Source organism: Phascolarctos cinereus, unplaced genomic scaffold (assembly GCF_003287225.1).
Source record: "Phascolarctos cinereus isolate Bilbo 61053 unplaced genomic scaffold, phaCin_HiC Scaffold_8;HRSCAF=390, whole genome shotgun sequence".
Lineage (NCBI taxonomy): Eukaryota > Metazoa > Chordata > Mammalia > Diprotodontia > Phascolarctidae > Phascolarctos > Phascolarctos cinereus.
The window spans coordinates 68935024-68952833 of record NW_027556291.1 but is presented as its reverse complement, the minus strand read 5'-3'; the positions used below and the strand labels follow the sequence as shown (position 1 = coordinate 68952833).

At 43.1% G+C, this 17810-nt stretch overlaps 1 protein-coding gene across 1 annotated transcript; it reads right to left on the bottom strand.

Moving 5' to 3' along the window:
* Positions 1 to 326: 326 nt before the first annotated feature.
* Positions 327 to 8605, bottom strand: TEX28 (testis expressed 28). Its single transcript, XM_020977304.2, has 3 exons — positions 7875 to 8605; positions 4873 to 5008; positions 327 to 824 (listed from the first exon to the last, which is right to left on the bottom strand). The coding sequence occupies exons 1-3, from the start codon at positions 8603 to 8605 to the stop codon at positions 477 to 479; spliced, it is 1215 nt and encodes a 404-aa protein (XP_020832963.1). The 3' UTR covers positions 327 to 476.
* Between the last annotated feature and the right edge of the window lie 9205 nt (positions 8606 to 17810).

The window sequence follows — 17810 nt, the reverse complement described above, 5'->3', positions numbered from 1 at the left end:
TGTGGATTCTCCTCTTCTAGGCAACCAGCCACAAAGGTTGCCAATACTAGTCTCCTGGAAGCTTTCCCACTTCTGAGTTTCCAATTGTTTGAGAGACCCCATTCCTCCCTTTCTGGGCAGCCAGAGTCTAAGGCTGCCAAGGTCATCCCATTCTCAGAGCAGAGGTGGAACAGAAAGCAAAGACGAGTCCAAGGAGGAGGCACTAGGGAACACAAAGGAGATGGATTTCTTACTTTTCAGCTTTTAATATTTAAACACTAAGGAAAGTAGACAGTAGAAAACCCCATCCCTTCTCTGAATCACCCATTTTGGGGGAAGGTGGTCAGGAAGCATGAGCAGAAATAACTTGGGGGAGAAGTATTGAGTTTTTGAAAACTTCATAGCAGCAGGAAGAAGGAACAGAGGACAGGCCATTCCTGAAGGAGACATCTAGCAGGCATTCCCAGGCTGAAGAGACTTGTCTTGCTGCTTTAAGCTTAACTCATCAGAGGCCTGGAGTCTGTATAATACAATTTCAATCTCGATAAGATCTGCTCATGCCAATATGTGTACAGAATGGAGTACTTCTGCCAGGTGACCATCCCCAGCCCAATGAGCAGGAAGATGGTGCAGAAACAGAGACGACATCTGATGAAAGGAAAGGGGGACGTGCAGATGGTGGATACACAGATGAGGAGAATGGTGGTCAAAGTGAGGATCAAGCTCATGAACTTGGCTAGGAAGACTTGGGAGTGGCTTCTGGGCTTCTCAGTTATTTCTAGTTGGGCTACTTGCTGCTGGGTCTCCAGTTTGGAAATTTGATTCTGAAAGGTCCGTATCACCTCCTGAGGGTGACAAAAATACACACACATACATACATGCATATATGTCAGAAGACCCTCTTTGTTATTGAGTTCTTAGAGAGCACCTAACGAACACTTAAGAGTGTTCTCATAGTTGCTTACTTGTAGGCACTTCTAGTGAAGCGTGCTTGCTGCTTCTAGCTTAGGATATGGTGGGCAACAGGCACAGAGTGAGGCATACACCGCTAGATGCAGCCAATATGGTCATCTGTTCTGCTTAGTTGTACTTTGCTACAAAGGAGGATTCCATTGGGAGTGAGGGAGTCACTGGGAAATGAAGGAAGTAAAAAGATGGCCATCAATCATTTAATTGAATCGAATTGCACATTTTCCTTTTAAGAGGAAAGAGACCAGAGGGAATGCAGAGAAATGCAAGAGAAATGATGACAAACAGTGGGGCTTCACTCTCTGCTCCCTGGCCTTTCATCAGTGAGGAGTAGGCTGTTGGGACTCAGCTCTTGTTCTCATCCTTGTGAGCAAGGGGGCCTGCCGATCCAGCAGGGATTTAGGGGCAAAGTCCAGGGCTTATTAAACTCTTTTCACTCTAGACCCCTTTGTTGAGGTCAAGTTTGAGAGAGCGGTTTGGGTGTGAAAGAATTCAGGAGCTTTATTTAACGTGTAAGCAACACGGGTCTCCTTAGCAAGAAAGCTAATTGAGGCCCCGATATTTGGAGGAGTTATGCTTATATAGAGGTTTCAGAGTGATGATGTAGTTTTAGGGTTTTGTGGTGGTTAAAGATAAGGACAGGATAAGGAAGACAGGGGAAATTTTATGACACAGGATGAGGAAGAAAAAAACAGTTCTTTGGTCTTAGAAGAAGTTTTGTGGTATTTCAAGATAAAGGGCAAAAGGACTTTAGGACACCCTGAAGCTCAGGAGGGGCCTCACAAAGTACTGCAAAAGCAAACTTTAATATTCTTTTTAACCCTTAGGGTACTGTTTGTATCCACAGCACCTGCAGTGCTTCATAAACTGTGGGTTGAGACCCCATGTGCGTTTAAGAAGCGCTGGGGACAGAAGGAGGACGTGCATTCAAGACCTGCCTCAGCGCATTGCTCACATGGGTGGACAAATCCCTTAACCTGTCAATGCTCTTAGCGACTGTCAAAGATTGTAGGTTATAGATGGGGCTGTTGTCTTTTTTAGATTTTAATTTAATTTTTATTTTCAGTTCCAAATTTTCTCCTTCTCGCTAACCCTCCTCCACCCATTGAGAAAGCAAGAAATACGATTCCCATTATACATACACAGTCATGCAAAATGTATTTTTGCATTAGCCATGTTCTGAAAAAAAAGAAAAGAGAAATAAAGGAAAAATACGCTTCAATCTGCACTCAGAGTTCATCAGCTCTTTATAGAGGTGGAGAACATTTTTCATCACCAGCCCTCTGTGGTGGATCATCGGTTTGATCAGTCTTTCACAGCTGATTTTCCTTACAATATTGTTGTTGTATCAATTGTTCTCCTAATTGTATTAATTGTTACCAGGAGAACAATTCTATCACAATCATATGCCACACCCTGTTTAGCTATTTCCCAATTTCCAATTCTTTGCCACCGCAAAAAGAGTCGTTATAAATATTTTGGTACATATTTGTCTTTTATGGAGCTATATTCTTAAAGGAAACCTTTCTATACTAAGAATTCCCTCCATGGTTAAAAGCAAAGGTCTGTACCAGAACAGCAGGGGTTAGGAATTCAATCTGTGGGCTTGGAACAGTCTGAAACGAACTGATTATACAGGCTCCAGGTCCTTGGCCTTGGGGACAAAGCAAGTGTTCCTAAATACCCTCATTAAAGTGCTGACGGGGAAGGTGATTGGTGACGAGGGGGAGGGGGGAGGTTAAAAGGAGGCTGTATGTGTGCGTAGGGACCTAATAATTCTCAAGTTCCTATTTCCTTTGCCCTTGAAAAGACTTCCGGCTGTGAGTTTGGGGGCGCAGATTGGCGAGAAGGAGAAAAGCAGACTGTGAGCTCTGTCTGCAATGCTGGCCACAGCAGGCGATCAGCCTCCGGGTTCAGAATGATGTTCTGGGGCACAAATGTCACTGTAGATAGTGGGAGCGCTCAGATCCAGGCCCAGGCCCAGAGCGAAGATGCGCGCTGCCCACCGGGACTCTGAGAGGCAGTATGTGCTAGCATGAGTCAGATCCGGGGCAAAGCCAGTCTCTGGGGCGCCAGACTGGGTAGTGTTATGAAAGCCGGATCAGCTGATGGGCGGACAAAGCCCCTCCCTTACAAGATTTCTTTCTCTGGGCTGATTAAGGTCACTGACCCTTGAAAAGAGGTGCCAGACTCATAACTCCTGCACATAATCCTTTCACACCCTCCACACCCTCATCCCCAGAAGGAATTTTAAAAGTTTTCCATTTTGGGAAAAGGTCAGGAGAATGGGTGGGAAAAGTAATTGAGCTGAGCACTTCCTAGGGTAACCCTTAACAAGCATCTCATTCATATTCTTTGTACAGTAAAAGTATGCGTGGCTGCAGTATAGACTGCTCACGAAATGATATGAAATACAGAGAGGCCACAGGACTGAAGGGGCCCTCCCAAATGCAGGCTGGGGGCAGAGCCAGAGAGTGAGAGCCAGAGCCAATTTTTTATAATTTGTATATGTCAAAGAGATCTTTTTTTTCTCCCTCCTTCCCCCCTTTTCTCTCTTTCTTCTTCCTCCCTCTCATTTTTTTCCCTCCCCCCTCTCTCTATCCTCACTCCTTCTCTCTTTTCTCCCTCCCACTCTCTTTCTCTCTCTGTCTCTTTTTCTCCCCCATTCTCTTTTCTCCCTTCCTCCCTCTCTCTTTTCTCTCTCTTTCCTCTCTCTTTTCTCCCTCCCATTCTCTGTCTTCTCCCTCCTTCCCCCCACTGTCTCTCTGCTCCCTGCCTCTCTCTCTTTTCTCCCTCCCTCTTTCTTTTCTCCCTCTCTGTCTCTTTTCTTCCTCCTGCTCTTTTCTCCTTCCCTCCTTCTCTTTTTTCCCTCCCTCCCTCTCCTCTCTCCGTCTCTCTCTTCTCCCTCCTCCTTCTTTCTCTTTCCCTGCCCCTCTCTCTTTTCTCCCTCCCTCTTTCTCTTCTCCCTCCCTCCTTCTCTTCTCCCTTTCTCTTTCTCTCTCTTCTACCTCCCTTTCTCTTTTCTCCTCTCTCTCTTTCTCTTTTCTTCCTCCTTCCTGCTCTTTTCTCTGTCTGTCTCTGTCTCTGTCTCTCTGTCTCTCTTTCCTTCTCTCTCCCTCCCTCCATATATATATATTTCATATATATATGTGTGTGTGTGTGTGTGTGTGTGTGTGTGTGTCTGTCTGTCTCTCTGTCTGTCTATCTGTCTCTGTTTCTGTCTCTCTGATCCTAACTTTTCACAAACCCTTAGATCTGTATTGAATCTGGTCCAGAGCTTATGCAGGGAGGAGTTTCTAAGAGTTTCTAGGATAAGCGCCCCCTGGTGAGAAATAAGGGTAATGTGGTCTTTGGAAAAGCCAGTCCACATGTACTCAATACCCTCTGACGTAACCAACCACTTGGCTGGTGGCCTGAGGATAATGCCACCTGGTGCCGAAATGATATTCTGCGTTTCCTAGCTGGTGAATTAACTGATCGCCCACTTTTCTGTAGGCCTATGAAGTGTACACCTAGCCTGCACCTCCTATCACAATAATAGAATATTGTAACCCATTAAACTAAAGTGGGTCTAATGGAAAACAGTAAGTATACTGAAGGCTGAGGCCTTACTGGCGCAGAAATAAACACTGGCCTTCTTACAATAGGAAGAAGACCTGAGGGAGGGCCTGGGCCCCTGCAGAGAACTCCCCTGAATAGCAGGCATTGCCACCTGCATCAGTGGAGTGGTGACTCCCACCAGGGGGTTCCAGACCCTTTGGAGTATTAGAATATTTGGATTGGCTTTAGAACCTGTGTATTAGAACAATGCCTGGCTTCGGTACTCAGTCTTTGTATTTGGTCACTGTGCTCCATTCTCCTAGAAGTGAATGCCATGGCATGCATTTCTCTCCCTCCCATTCCATCATTCCCCAAAGGTCTCACCCATATCTCCTTGGCTCTGTCATAGGACAGATAGGTCATCTTCTCTTCAGTGCAGGCCAAGTTCTTTTTGATATGGGAAATCTCACTCAGGTGCCCCTGCATGTGGTCATTGACCTGTTCCTCAATCACCTTTTGCCTTGTGTGTGAAAAAGAAAGGTAACATCACATCAGGAAACAGTGTTCACTTTTTCAGGGCCTGGAAAATACTTGAGCTCCTCTTTGCCCTCTCTTCTTTCCTTTAAAGCTCAACTAAAACCCTACCTCTTTCTAAAATGCCTCTGGAGACCCAATTCAACCAGCATCCATTTCCCCATACAAAACAAAGGAGAAGAGCTTTCAGCCTGGGAAGGATCTTAGACCTCATCCAGTCTAACCCACTTATTTTACACAGGAAGAAACACAAGCCACAGAGAAGGTAAATGACTTGTCCAAAGTCACAAAAGTAGTAGAGCCAAAATTCCAACTCAGCTCCTCAAACTCCAAACCCGGCACTTCCCCTCATTGCATAGGGGGGAAATAATTTTCCTCACTTTTTTTTTCTTTTTTCTTTTCTTTTTTTTTTTTGGGGGGGGAGGCAGTTGGGGTTAAGTGACTTGCCCAGGGTCATACAACTAGTAAGTGTCAAGTGTCTGATCTGAGACTGGATTTGAACTCAGGTCCTCTTGACTCCAGGGACAGTGCTCTATCCATTGCACCACCTAGCTGACCCAATTTTCCCCACTTTTAATAAAATAAAATTTAAAGATAGATCACTGGCTTGGAGTCAGGAGGACCTGAATTCAAATCGGACCTCAGACTTTCAGCACCCATTAGCTATGTGACCCTGGGCAAGTCACTTAACTCTGGATTGCCTCGCAAAAAGAGAATCCAACACACCTATCAAGAAACCAAAAAATTTGGGGAAGCTAGGTGGCACAGTGGATAGGGCTCTGGCCTTGGAGTTAGGAGGCCCTGAGTTTAAATCTGGCCTCAGACACTTGACACTTCCTAGCTGTGTGACCCTGGGCAAGTCATTTAACCCAAATTGCCTCAGCAAAAAGCAAAACAAAATAAAATGTAAAGACTCTTGGAGTCAGAGAACCAGTGAGATGCTAATTTCTTAAGCACATTCTGGCTTTTGGATGCCATGAGTCAGAGGTCAGGCTGTCATCATTGATCCTATGCTCAGATCATCCTTCACCTGGAATCTTCCCTCCTATCCATCTGTTCACATGACCAGCTTTGAAGCTACAACTTATCCCACATCCTTCTTTGGTTATCCCACCCTCTACTGATCTCTGGTATCCCTGAAATCCAATCCCCCTTGGAGTCTAAACCACTCACACGAGCATTCACTTCTCTCTCTCTTTATTTTTTTTTTGGCAATTGGGGTTACGTGACTTGCCCAGGGCCACACAGCTAGTAAGTGTCAACTGTTTGGTCTGAGACCAGATTTGAATTCCAGTCCTCCTGACTCCAAGGCTGGTGCTCTATCCACTGCACCACCTAGCTGCCCCTGAGCATACACTTCTACTCAGCCTTCTAGCTTCCATGTTGTAGATTCAACAAACACTTTGTTCTTTTTTTTTTAAACAAATCTTGATTCCTAGATCTCTCCCTAACTACCTCATTAGCTCCTTGTGTGCAAGAGCTAAAGATCCCCAGGACGTAGCACAGAAGTAAGAAGATGGGATCAGAGGATTTAAAGCTATAAAGAAAGTTAGAGGCTGTCTATCCCCTTTTTACAGAGGAGGAAACTGAGGCTCAGAGAAGGTAGTGAGTTGTCCAAGTGGAAATTCGGGGAGTTTAATCCAGGTCTTCTGACTCCAGGTCCAAGTATCTTTTTGTTAGAGAAGGGTGCTCAACAAAGACATTGATTGACTGATTTTTCATAGCTCCCTAACTGGAGCAAATCCCCTTTGTTGTCTAGCCCAGAAAAGTGACTATATCAAATGATGGGCTTTGTGGTCCAGGCAGGGCAGAGAAGCAATCCTCAAATCATCCTGAAGCATCCATTACCTGCTATACTTCAGAGGTGAAACTAGGATGAGATGAGCAGAGCTTTTCCTCAGGGCACTAAATTTCGAGGGTACTAATAGCATATGCAGTCCTGCAACATTCAGAAACTAGTTTAGCACCTGATTAGAAAGTCTAATTAGTTTAAAAGGAAGCTCTCAGATGGTAGGTAGGTTGTGTAGCAGATAGAGCCCTGGGCCTGAAGTCAGGAAGACCTGTGTTCAAACCCAGCCCCAGACACTAGCTGTGTGACCTTGGGTAAGTCCCTTGACTTCATTTAACCTGTTTGTCTCAGTTTCCTCACTTGTAAAATGGGGTTAATAATAAGATCTACCTCCCAGAGTTGTGAGGATGAAATGAAACATTTGTAAGGTGCTTTGCAAAACATAAAGTGCTATATAAATGCTATTATTATTATTATTATTATTATTACTGTCTAAGACAAACTCCTCTATGCCTTCCTGTTCCTACTCAACTGAAGACAGTTTGCCCAAGGCACAAGAAATCCTAGTTATGGCTCTGCTGTTGTTGGATGCAAATTACAAAAAGAAAGAAAGAATTTTTACCTAGATGCTCCCCAGGGTTGTCAGCCTGTGGGCTTGCCTACAAAGTAATAGTATCCTTAAATATATTTCAAAATTTGTAGGAGAAAATTCTCAGCAGTCTAGGAAGGCAGAAAAAGCCTTTCCCTGGGAGTTGAGAGTCCTGGGTTCTAGTTCTGAATCTGTCATTGACTAGGTTGGGGATAATTTCTAGGCCTTTCTGGATCTCATCATTGCATCTCTTTGTCACTCAGCTTCCCCATACATGAGACAAGGGGGTTGGACTTGGTGACTTCCAAGATGCCTTTGTAAGCTAAGATCTTGGGTTTCTAAGTCATGTCTTGGGTCCCTACCAGCTCTGACATTTCATGAGTTCGTGTTTGTCTGGCTGATGGGCCGTAAAAGAAAATGGCCTATCCTTTAGCTAAGGCCATGAGCAGACGAAGCTGAAGGACTTGGCCTTACCTATATTTGTCCTCGTGAAGAGACTCGATAATCAGCTGCAAGTCCGTCAGGTACTTCTCCTTCAGGGCTTGATAAAATAGCTCAAGTCTGCTATGGGATTTTTTTATATCTTCTAGCTCTTCCTTGACGTTCAGGAAAAGTGGGCTCTGTTGCCGGCCCAAGCTATCTTTCTTTGAGGATTTTTCCTGGGGGGAGGCAGCAGCCAGCACATCTTTCTCTAAGATATCCAGGGCATTTGTGGATTGGGATTCCTCTGCTCTGGTCTTCGGGTTCTCCACCAAACGGGCTTTATCAGCGGATTCCTGGCTCTTCTTGGCCTTCTCTTCCTTCAGTGATGAGCGCTTGGGCCTTCTCCCCTCTTCCATTTCCTGGAGCTGCTGGTGGTACTGTTGGAGCTTGTGTTCTATGTGGGCAATAGTGGCTGAAGAGCGCTGGTTCACCTTCTCGAAGGCTTGTCTAATGCGAATGGCCTGGTGCCGGTGAGCTTTGGACACTAGTTTGAGATAGCCTACTGTGTTCTCATCCCGTCTGGCTTTCTCCACTTCTAGCTGCTCAGACAAGTACAGGATGCGATATTTGATGCTGTTCTGGAGGCTTCGGCTAATCTTGCTGACTGATTGTCTGGGGTTGCCGCGGTAGCCCTCATCATTGGTGGAAGGGGATCTGTCTTGGTCGATGGGGCAACTGAGAGGGTGTGGAGAACTTTGACTCTTCATATGTTTTGCCTGCATTGGGAGAACAGAAATCACAAAGTTGGGAATACTGTGACCAGTGCATGTGGGGACATTCAGTGACATTTTAGCAACTCGCTGGAACAGTGAATAGAGTGCTGGGCCTGGGGTTAAGAATACCTAAGTTCAGTTTCCACTTCACATACTTGCTAACTATGTGAATCTGAGCAAGTCACTTAACTTGATGAGAAAGAGCTATACTACCAATTAGCTATAGCTGTTGAATACATATATTCAAGAGGAATCCTAGGCAAATTTGGGAAGGCTCATCCTCATAATGAGCCCCAGATCACCAAGAGACTCCCCTAGGATGTTTCAGTTTCCTCATCTATAAAATGAGGGGAGTTAGACTTTGAGGAGGAAGTGTGGTGTGATGGAAAGGAGCATTGGATTTGGAGTCAGGGGGTCTGGGCTGGAAATTTGACCTTGCCATGTATTCCCTGTATAACATGGTCACAACCTTTCTGGGCCTCAGTTTCCTCCTCTATAAAATAAGGAGCTTGGACAAGATGGCCTTTAAGGTCCCTCCCACCTGGAATATTCTGCTTAGCTCTGGGCATCACATTTTAGGAAGGACAGACAAAGTGAAATAGGTCTAGAAGTCAACCAGGATGATGAGTGACCTGGAGACCATGCCATTTGAAGGGACTAGGGTTCTTAGCCTAAGGAAGAGAAGCCTAGGGAGACATGATAGCTGGTTTTCAGAATTCCAAGAACCGTAGTGTGAAAGAGGGATTCGACTGAGGCTGCCTGGTCCCCAGAGGAGAATTCGGGCAGGAGGGGTGGGTGGGTGGGGAGCTGAAGAGAGGCAGATTTAGTTTCTATGTAAACAAAGGTTGTTAAGTCAAAACTATCCAAAACCAGAATGGGTTGTCATGAGAGTGTAAGATATACACGCCCATGTGAGATATGTATAGTCATGTAAGATAGGGATAACCACATGGGTCATCTAAATGTGTAGACATGGCTCTGTGATCTGACTCCCCCTCTCCAAGTGAGACTGCAATTTCCTTTTTGAAGGGAACAGAAGAAAGGCCGTGACTCCTTCCTTTGACTATCTTAAAGAAGGATATTGGGCTAAATTATATCTATCTGTCTTCACATATTGGTAGTATAGGATTCTAAGTCTGGTTCAGAAGGAAGGCTGTTGCCCTGGTCACTCTTTTTTTCTTTTCTTTTCTTTTTTTTGTGGCTAGGCAGTGGGGTTAAGTGATTTGCCCAGGGTCACACGGCTAGTTAGTGTCTGAGGCTGGATTTGAACTCAGGTCCTCCTGACTCCAGGGCAGGTGCTCTACCCACTATACCACCTAGCTGCCCCTACTCTAGTCACTCTTAAGGGGGAAGCTAGCCTTTAGATTATACTTGCCAGCTTAGTTCTTTCTCACCAAATGCTGGTTACACAAAAGACCATCATAGATAATAAACAGTGAATAAGTAGACTTGTCCAAGCAAATAGAAAACAGAAATTGGAGAAGTTATGCAAATTAAACTATATCAAAGAATATATGAGCGAATGAACTCTTAATTTTTAAATTAAAAAGCAACTTTTCAGACTGAATCTCCCTATCTCTCACAAGCTGGAAGCACAGGCACTACTCGAGGGCCTGGTGCTGTTACTGATCAGCATGGGAGCCTTGACCTGTTCTGTTTATGACTTGGGCTGTTTCACTCCTCCTTAGGTAACCTGGTGGCTTCCCACTCCCTGGAACTCACCATATTAATGCTGAGTTCAGTGTAGACACTCAATGAGCACAGCCTCAGGACTCTGGAGCCCAAGAGATTTTCCAGGCTTAGCCTCCCTGGTGTCCGGGATTATAGATGTATACTACCCTGTGGTGGTACTTGAATGACCTCTTTAGTTGAGGGTGAGATGAAATCTCAGCTCCAACCAAGAGAGCTTGATCTCATCCAGAGACGTCCATTTTGCAGTCTCTAGGGAGACAAGCTGGAAATCAGGGAAATGTTGAGCTGGCTTCCTCTACATGTCTGCAGCTTCTCTCTCGACATGTCTCTCCCAAAGAGTCTCTGGAACCGTCATGTCTCTTCCCCAAGACGATCTGGCACCAATTCCACCTTCCTTATACAAGTACTTATTGTCATATCTCAGTCAGTACTCTCTTAGGTGATCTGGAGCCACGTTTTCTTCCATATATACAGCAGCATGGAAAACACCCCAGGCTAGGTTACATTCCTCCCCTAGGCTGAAACGTTTTGTAGTCCCTTGCAAAAGGGGTGCAAGCTTGAAACCGGGAACTATATAGCATAAACACAAACATGAGCACTTTAAAACAACAAGGACAATTTTCCTGGCACCCCAGGCAACCAAACAAGTATACCATTGAAAGCAAAAGAAAACAAATGTGCATTAGCAATCCATACAATAGCCATGACATGATACGGAGCATCACCTGACAGAGTACTACAGTGAGATGTTACATGCAGGACCTAGCACATACACAGGTCAAGAATACATGCATATCCATGGTACAGAGCAAGTAATAAAAAACAATAAAGCAAAGCATGATTAAAAAAACAAAGCTAGCCAGCTTCAGCAATAATATTACCAATAGGCCTAAATAAAAATACAACTTAACTAAAAACATTAGTGAATACACAAAGCAATCATCAGACATTGCTATAGTATGAACATAACACAAAACATAGAAACATGAACTTAACAGCCAAATAATGAGCAAGTATACCCAGACATGTTATACTTAACATGTGTAGCAATAAACATAGGCAAGGCACATATGACATAGGGAATCCTGCACTGTTTCTTCAGGTGCACCTACAACATCATATGTTAGTCTAGTGACTGATCTGATCAGCTCCTCTACTCTTACACTTGAGTTATTAAATGGCATGGACTGACTTGTTTGTCTACACCTAGGCTGACAGCAGGGGTGGATTGGCATCAGTATGTTTATGCTCTGTTGTATCTGTGCCTTAGAAGTCTCAATAGTACCAGTTCTATGGAAGAAAAGATATGATTTTTGGTCCAGTTCTTCTGCCCTGTGTTTTGTTGTTGAGTCATGTCCACTCTTTACAACCCTATTTGGGCTTTTCTTGGCAGAGATACTGGAGGGGTTTGCCATTTCCTTCTCCAGCTCATTTTACAGATGAAGAAATTGAGGCAAACAGGGTTAAGTGACTGGCCCAGGGTCACAAAGCTTTTAAGTATATGAGGCCAGATTTGAACTCAGGTCTTCCTGACTTCAGGCCCAGTGTTCTACCCACTGCAGCACTACCTAGCTGTCCTTTCTGCCACATACTAGAGCCATAGTCTCCTCCTTACTTGAATCATCACTCTTAGTGCCCATATCTACGTCAGAAAGTCTCTGGACAGCAAGTGGATGCTCTCTTTTGCTTAACATTTTCTGAGTTGAGTATACATCAGTTCTCTCCACCTGCTCTTTAGAAAGTCCAACTAATTCTTCAATGAGTAATAGGTGCTTGTGATGAATGTTCTTGACAGGACTCCTTCCATTTTCTGGGGCCATTTTGCAAAAAGGAAAGTTTCCAGGTCTCTCAGCAGCTTTGTATGAGTTAGCTTTCCATCAGTCAGTTTACTTGTGAGTCCTTTGAATGCCAAAGTTTCTCAACAGAACTCTGTCTTCTTGTGGAAAGTCTTGATGACATATACTAACACACTGTCTTTTGTTTCTGCCACAACTTCTGATCTGAGACCTCTCAGACTCTCTGTCAAACGAAAGATGCCCTAACTGTGAGTAGCATCACCTCCTTCATCTGAGGCACCAAAATACAGGCCAATAGGTAGGTGTGGTTCTTATGAGCACAGTGAAAAGCCTGGAGCATAATTCCTGGTGGAATTCTATGCATGTATTAGAAATAGCACATACTGACTCTGTTGAGATTTTTGTTCTGTCTAACCATGTGCAGTTAGACCATTCAGACTGGAGTCTTTTTGTGGATGGTAAGCAGTAGTTTTTGATACTTGTCAAAGCAAACATTTCCTCAAGTAGTTTGCTCTCAAAGTCTCTGCTTTGGTCAGAGTGGATACTGGCAAGGGAGTAAAATACACTCAAAAATACTTTCCCCCAAATGAAGAACACTGGAGGTGCTGGGGGAAAATATGTGCATTAATGCACTGTTGGTGGAGCTGTGACCTGGTTCAGCTATTTTAGAAAGCAATCTAGAACTCTGCCTAAAAAGCTATTAAACTGTGTGTGCTGTTTGACCCACAATACCACTACTAGGTCTGTACCCCAAAGAGACCAAAGAAAGAGGAAAAGAACCCACAAGTACAAAAATATTTATAGCAGCCCTTTTGTGGTGGCAAAGAATTAGAAATTGAGGGAGTGCCCATTAACCGGGGAATGGCTGGGCAAGTTATGGCACATCAATGTGATAGTATACTATTATCCTATAAGAAATGACAAAGGGAATGGTTTCAGAGAAACCTGGGAAGATTTGTGTGAACTGATGCAAAGTGAAGTGAGCAGATCCAGGAGAAGAATTTATACAATAACAATATTGTGAAGACAAAACACTTTGAAAGACTTAAGAATTCTGATTAACACAATGACCAACTACGATTCCAGAGGACTCAAGATGAAATGTGCTTTGTTGTTCAGTTGTTTCAGTCATGCCTGACTCTTCCGGACTCCATTTGGGGTTTTCTCGATTAAAGATACTGGAGTAGTATCACACCTATCAGATTGGCTAACATGACAAAACAGGAAAATGATAAATGATGGAGAAGATGCGGGAAAATTGGAACACTAATGCATTGTTGGTGGAGTTGTGAACTAATCCCACCATTCTGGAGAACAATTTTGAACTATGCCCAAAGGGCTATAAAAATGTGCATACCCTTTGACCCAGCAATACCACTACTAGGTCTGTAGCCCAAAGAGATCATAAAAAAGGGAAAAGAACCCAAAAGTACAAAAATATTTGTAGCAGCTCTTTTTGTGGTGGCAAAGAATTGGAAATCGAGGGGATGCCCATCAGCTGGGGAATGGGTGAACAAGTTGTGGTATATGAATGTAATGGAATACTATTGTGCTATAAGAAATTATGAGCAGATGGATTTCAGAAAAACCTAGAAAGCCTTGCATGAACTGATGCTGAGGGAAGTGAGTAGAACCAGGAGAACATCGTACACAGTAACAGCCATGTTGTGCAATGACTGACTTTGTTAGACTTAGCTTTTCTCAGCAATGCAATGATCTAAGATAATTCCAAAAGACTCATGATGGAAAATGCTATCCACATCCAGAGAAAGAACTAGGGAGTCTGAATGCAGACCAAAGCATACTATTTTCTCTTTGTTTTTTTCTTTCTAGTGGTTTTCCCCTTTTGTTCTGATTCTTCTTTCACAACATGACTAAGGTAGAAATATAGTTAATATGATTTTACATGTATAGCCTATAAAAGATTGCATGCCATCTTGGGGAGGGGGGAGGGAAGGGAGGGGGAGAAATTTAGAACTCAAAATCTTATGAAAATGAAGGTTGAAAACTAAAAACTAAAAAAATAAATTTATACTAAAAAAAGAAGATACTGGAGTGGTTTGCCATTTCCTTCTCCAGCTCATTTTACAGATGAGGAACTGAGGAAAACAGGGTTCAGTGACTTGCCTAGGGTCCCACAGCTAGTAAGTGTCTGAGGTCACATTTGAACTCAGAAACAAGCCTGGCTCTCTCTCCACTACAACGCCACCTACCGCCTATAAAATATACTACCCACCTCCAGATAAAGAGCTGACAGATTCAAGATGCAAAATGAGATATGCATTTTTGGACATGGCCAATGAGGGATTTTGTTTTGCTTGACCTAAATGCCTTTAACTCTAATCCTAACCCTAACCCTAAATGCGCGCCTCTGATCCTAACCCTAACCCTAAATGCGCGCCTCTGATCCTAACCCTAACCCTAAATGCGCGCCTCTGATCCTAACCCTAACCCTAACCCTAACATTTGTAATGGGTTTTGCTTTTCTTGCTTTCTCAATGGGGGGTAGGGTGGAGAGAGAGAATGTGGACTTGAAATTATTTTTATAATTGAATTAAAAATACTTTTCTCGTAACACTTTGGCAGCAATATATGTTTTCTGAGTTTTGGTTGTGTACTAGGTATGGTGAAATGATCAGTCACCACTAAGATATGACTTATATTTTTACTATCTTCTTCCATAAATAGACAATATAGACAAGTTTCAAAGGCTTGTTGGCATTTATTCTCCAAATATATTTATATCTATATATCTATATCCATGTTGCATGAGTTGGTAATATTTTTGGGTACACATCTGGCCACTTCTTGGTGACATCTGCACCCATCTCAGACTCCTAAAATTAGTTTCTTACCAGCTGTAGGATTTTTTCCTGACCCATACACCCAAAGTCATCAGGTAAAGTAATGGTGGCTATTGGCTTGTGTGCCCTGGGCACCAGCTGCTTCCTGGTTCCATGTTGGGGTCCAGTCATAGTCCAATACAACAATCCATTGCATAGCACCAACTTCTGCCATTGTCTCAGAAGGAAAATTGCCTTCTGCTGAGTACAATTTAATATGTTTAGAATCACTATTTTGTTTTTTTGGCTTGTATTACTTCTCTTAGTTTTTCATCAGCCTTCAGTTCAGTCATCCACAGATAGCTAAGGCAAAGGAGATTGGCTCAATGAAACATGGTTTACGTATGCATTTGGCATGCTGTCTCGTGGAAATCCCAGGTTCTCAGCTATACTTCCACTTGGCTATAGTCTAGTTCTTTGGGTGTCCCAGATTGCTCTTATATCTTCTTTTGGTATCACTACAGTTCTAGTGTTCTGTGGCATTCTGGGCAAAGCATCTGCATCCATGCTAGTCTTACAAGGTCTATAGTATATACTGAAATTATAATTGGCCAATGCTGCTACCCATTTCTGACAAGCAGCATTGTATCAGTCCATATTTGGAGTTTTGCTCTAAATACATAGTCTCTGAGCTTCTCACTGATAGCCCACTTCAAAGCCAAGAACTCAAGCTTGTGGACAAGGTAATGACATTCAGTACCAGTCAAACTTCTGCTGGCAAATGCAATTGGTCTCTGGTCACCATTGCTTTCTTGGTATAGGACAGCCCCCAGAGCTTCAACTATATGAACAAAGGTTCACTTGGGTTTGCAAATCAATACTGGTGCATGAGTAAAGCAGTTGATTAGGCCCTTGAAGACCTTTTCATCTTGTCTGCCCATCTATCACCAAAAGGCTTTGTAGGTTTTTAAAAAATAATATTTTATTTTCCCCCAGTTACATGTAAAGACAGTTTTCAACATTCATTTTAAAAAATTTTGAGTTCTAAATTTTCTCTCTCTCCCTCATCTCCCTCATCCCTGAGACAGCAAGCAATTTGTTATAAGTTATACATGTTCAATCATGCAAAACATATTACTATGTTCATGTTGTGAAAGAAGACACAGACCCAAAGGGGGGGGGGACACAAAAAAAATACAGAAAGTGAAAATAGTATGCTTTGATCCGCATTCAGATTCCAGCACTTCTTTTTCTGGAGGTGGATAGCATTTTTCATCATGAGTCCTTTGGGATTGTTTTGGATCATTGTATTGCTGAGAAGAGCTGAGTCATTCACAGCTGATCATCATACAATATTGCCATTACTGCATACGATGTTCTCCTGGGTCTGCTCACTTCACGTTGTATTAGTTCATATAAATCTTTACAGATTTTGCTGAAATCTCCCTACTCATCATTTCTTATAGCACAGTAATGTTCCATTATACTCATATACTACAACTTATTCGGCTATTCTCCAATTGATAGGCATCCCCTCAATTTTCAATTCTTTGCCACCACGAAAGGAGCTGCTATAAATATTTTTATACAAATAGGCCCTTTCCCCTTTCTTAAAAGTCTCTTTGGGATATAGACCTAGCAGTGGCATTGCTAGGACAAAGGGTATGCCCAGTTTTGTAGCCCTTTGGGCATAATTCCAAAATGTTCTCTAGAATGGTTGGATCAGTTCACAGCTCCACCAACGCTGCATTAGTGTCTCAATTTTTCCACATCCCCTCCAACATTTATTATTTTCCTTTTCTGTCATATTGACCAATCTGATAGGTGTGAGGTGGTACTTTAGAATTGTTTTAATCTGTATTTCTTGCTTTGTAGGTTTAAGATAATTTTGTCTTTGTGGTTTTGATTATCTTCAATCATACGTGCACAAGTGAAGTCATTCGATGGTTCAGTAATAGCAATGTAGTTCTAAACAAACTTGTGATAATAACCACCAAATCCCAGAAAAGTTCTTAAGGCTCTAAGATTTTTGTGGGTGTCAGCATTTGAGAAGTGTTTCCACCTTCCCTGGATCACACTTGTTGAGGTATAACGTGAACCACATAACAGAAGCTCTACAAAATTTTGTTGTTGTTCAGTCGTTCAGTTACGTCCAACTCTTTGTGATCCCACGGACCATAGTACACCAGGTCCTTCTGTCCCCCACTATCTCCTAAAGTCTCCCCAAGCTTGTGTTGGTTGCTTCCATGACACTATCTATCCATCTCATCCTCTGCCATCCCCTTTTCCTTTTGTCTTCAATCTTTCCCAGCATCAGGGTCTTTTCCAATGAGTCCTGTCTTCTCATCATGTGGCCAAAGTATTTAAGCTTCAGCTTTGGTATTTGACTTTCCAGTGAATGGTCTGAATTACAGTCATTAAGGATTGACTAATTTGATCTCTTTGCCATCCAAGGGACTCTCAAAAGTCTTCTCTAGGGCCACAGTTCAAAAGCATCAATTGTGTGGTGCTCAGCTTTCCTTATAGTCTAATTCCCACAGCCATACATTGTTACTGGAAAAACCAGTGCTTTGACTCTATGGACCTTTGTCAGCAAGGTGACGTCTCTGCTTTTTAGTAACCTGTCCAGGTTTGCCATAGCTTTCCTTCTAAGGAGCAAGTGTCTTTCAGTTTCATGGCTGTAGTTGCCATCTGCAGCGATCTTTGAGCCCAAGAATACAAAATCTGAAGTTGCTTCCATTTCTTCTCCCTCTATTATTGGCACTTGTCAGTTGACAGCTTCACACCAACTTCCTCCAGCTGATTCGACACTAATCAGTTTCTCCTTGTGCTCCTCCAGTATCTTACCAAAGACATTGATGCCATCGGTGATGCCAATACTTCCAGGTAGATCATGTCCCCAACTACTTTCTCCATGAATTGTTGGAAAGTGGCTAGTCCCAC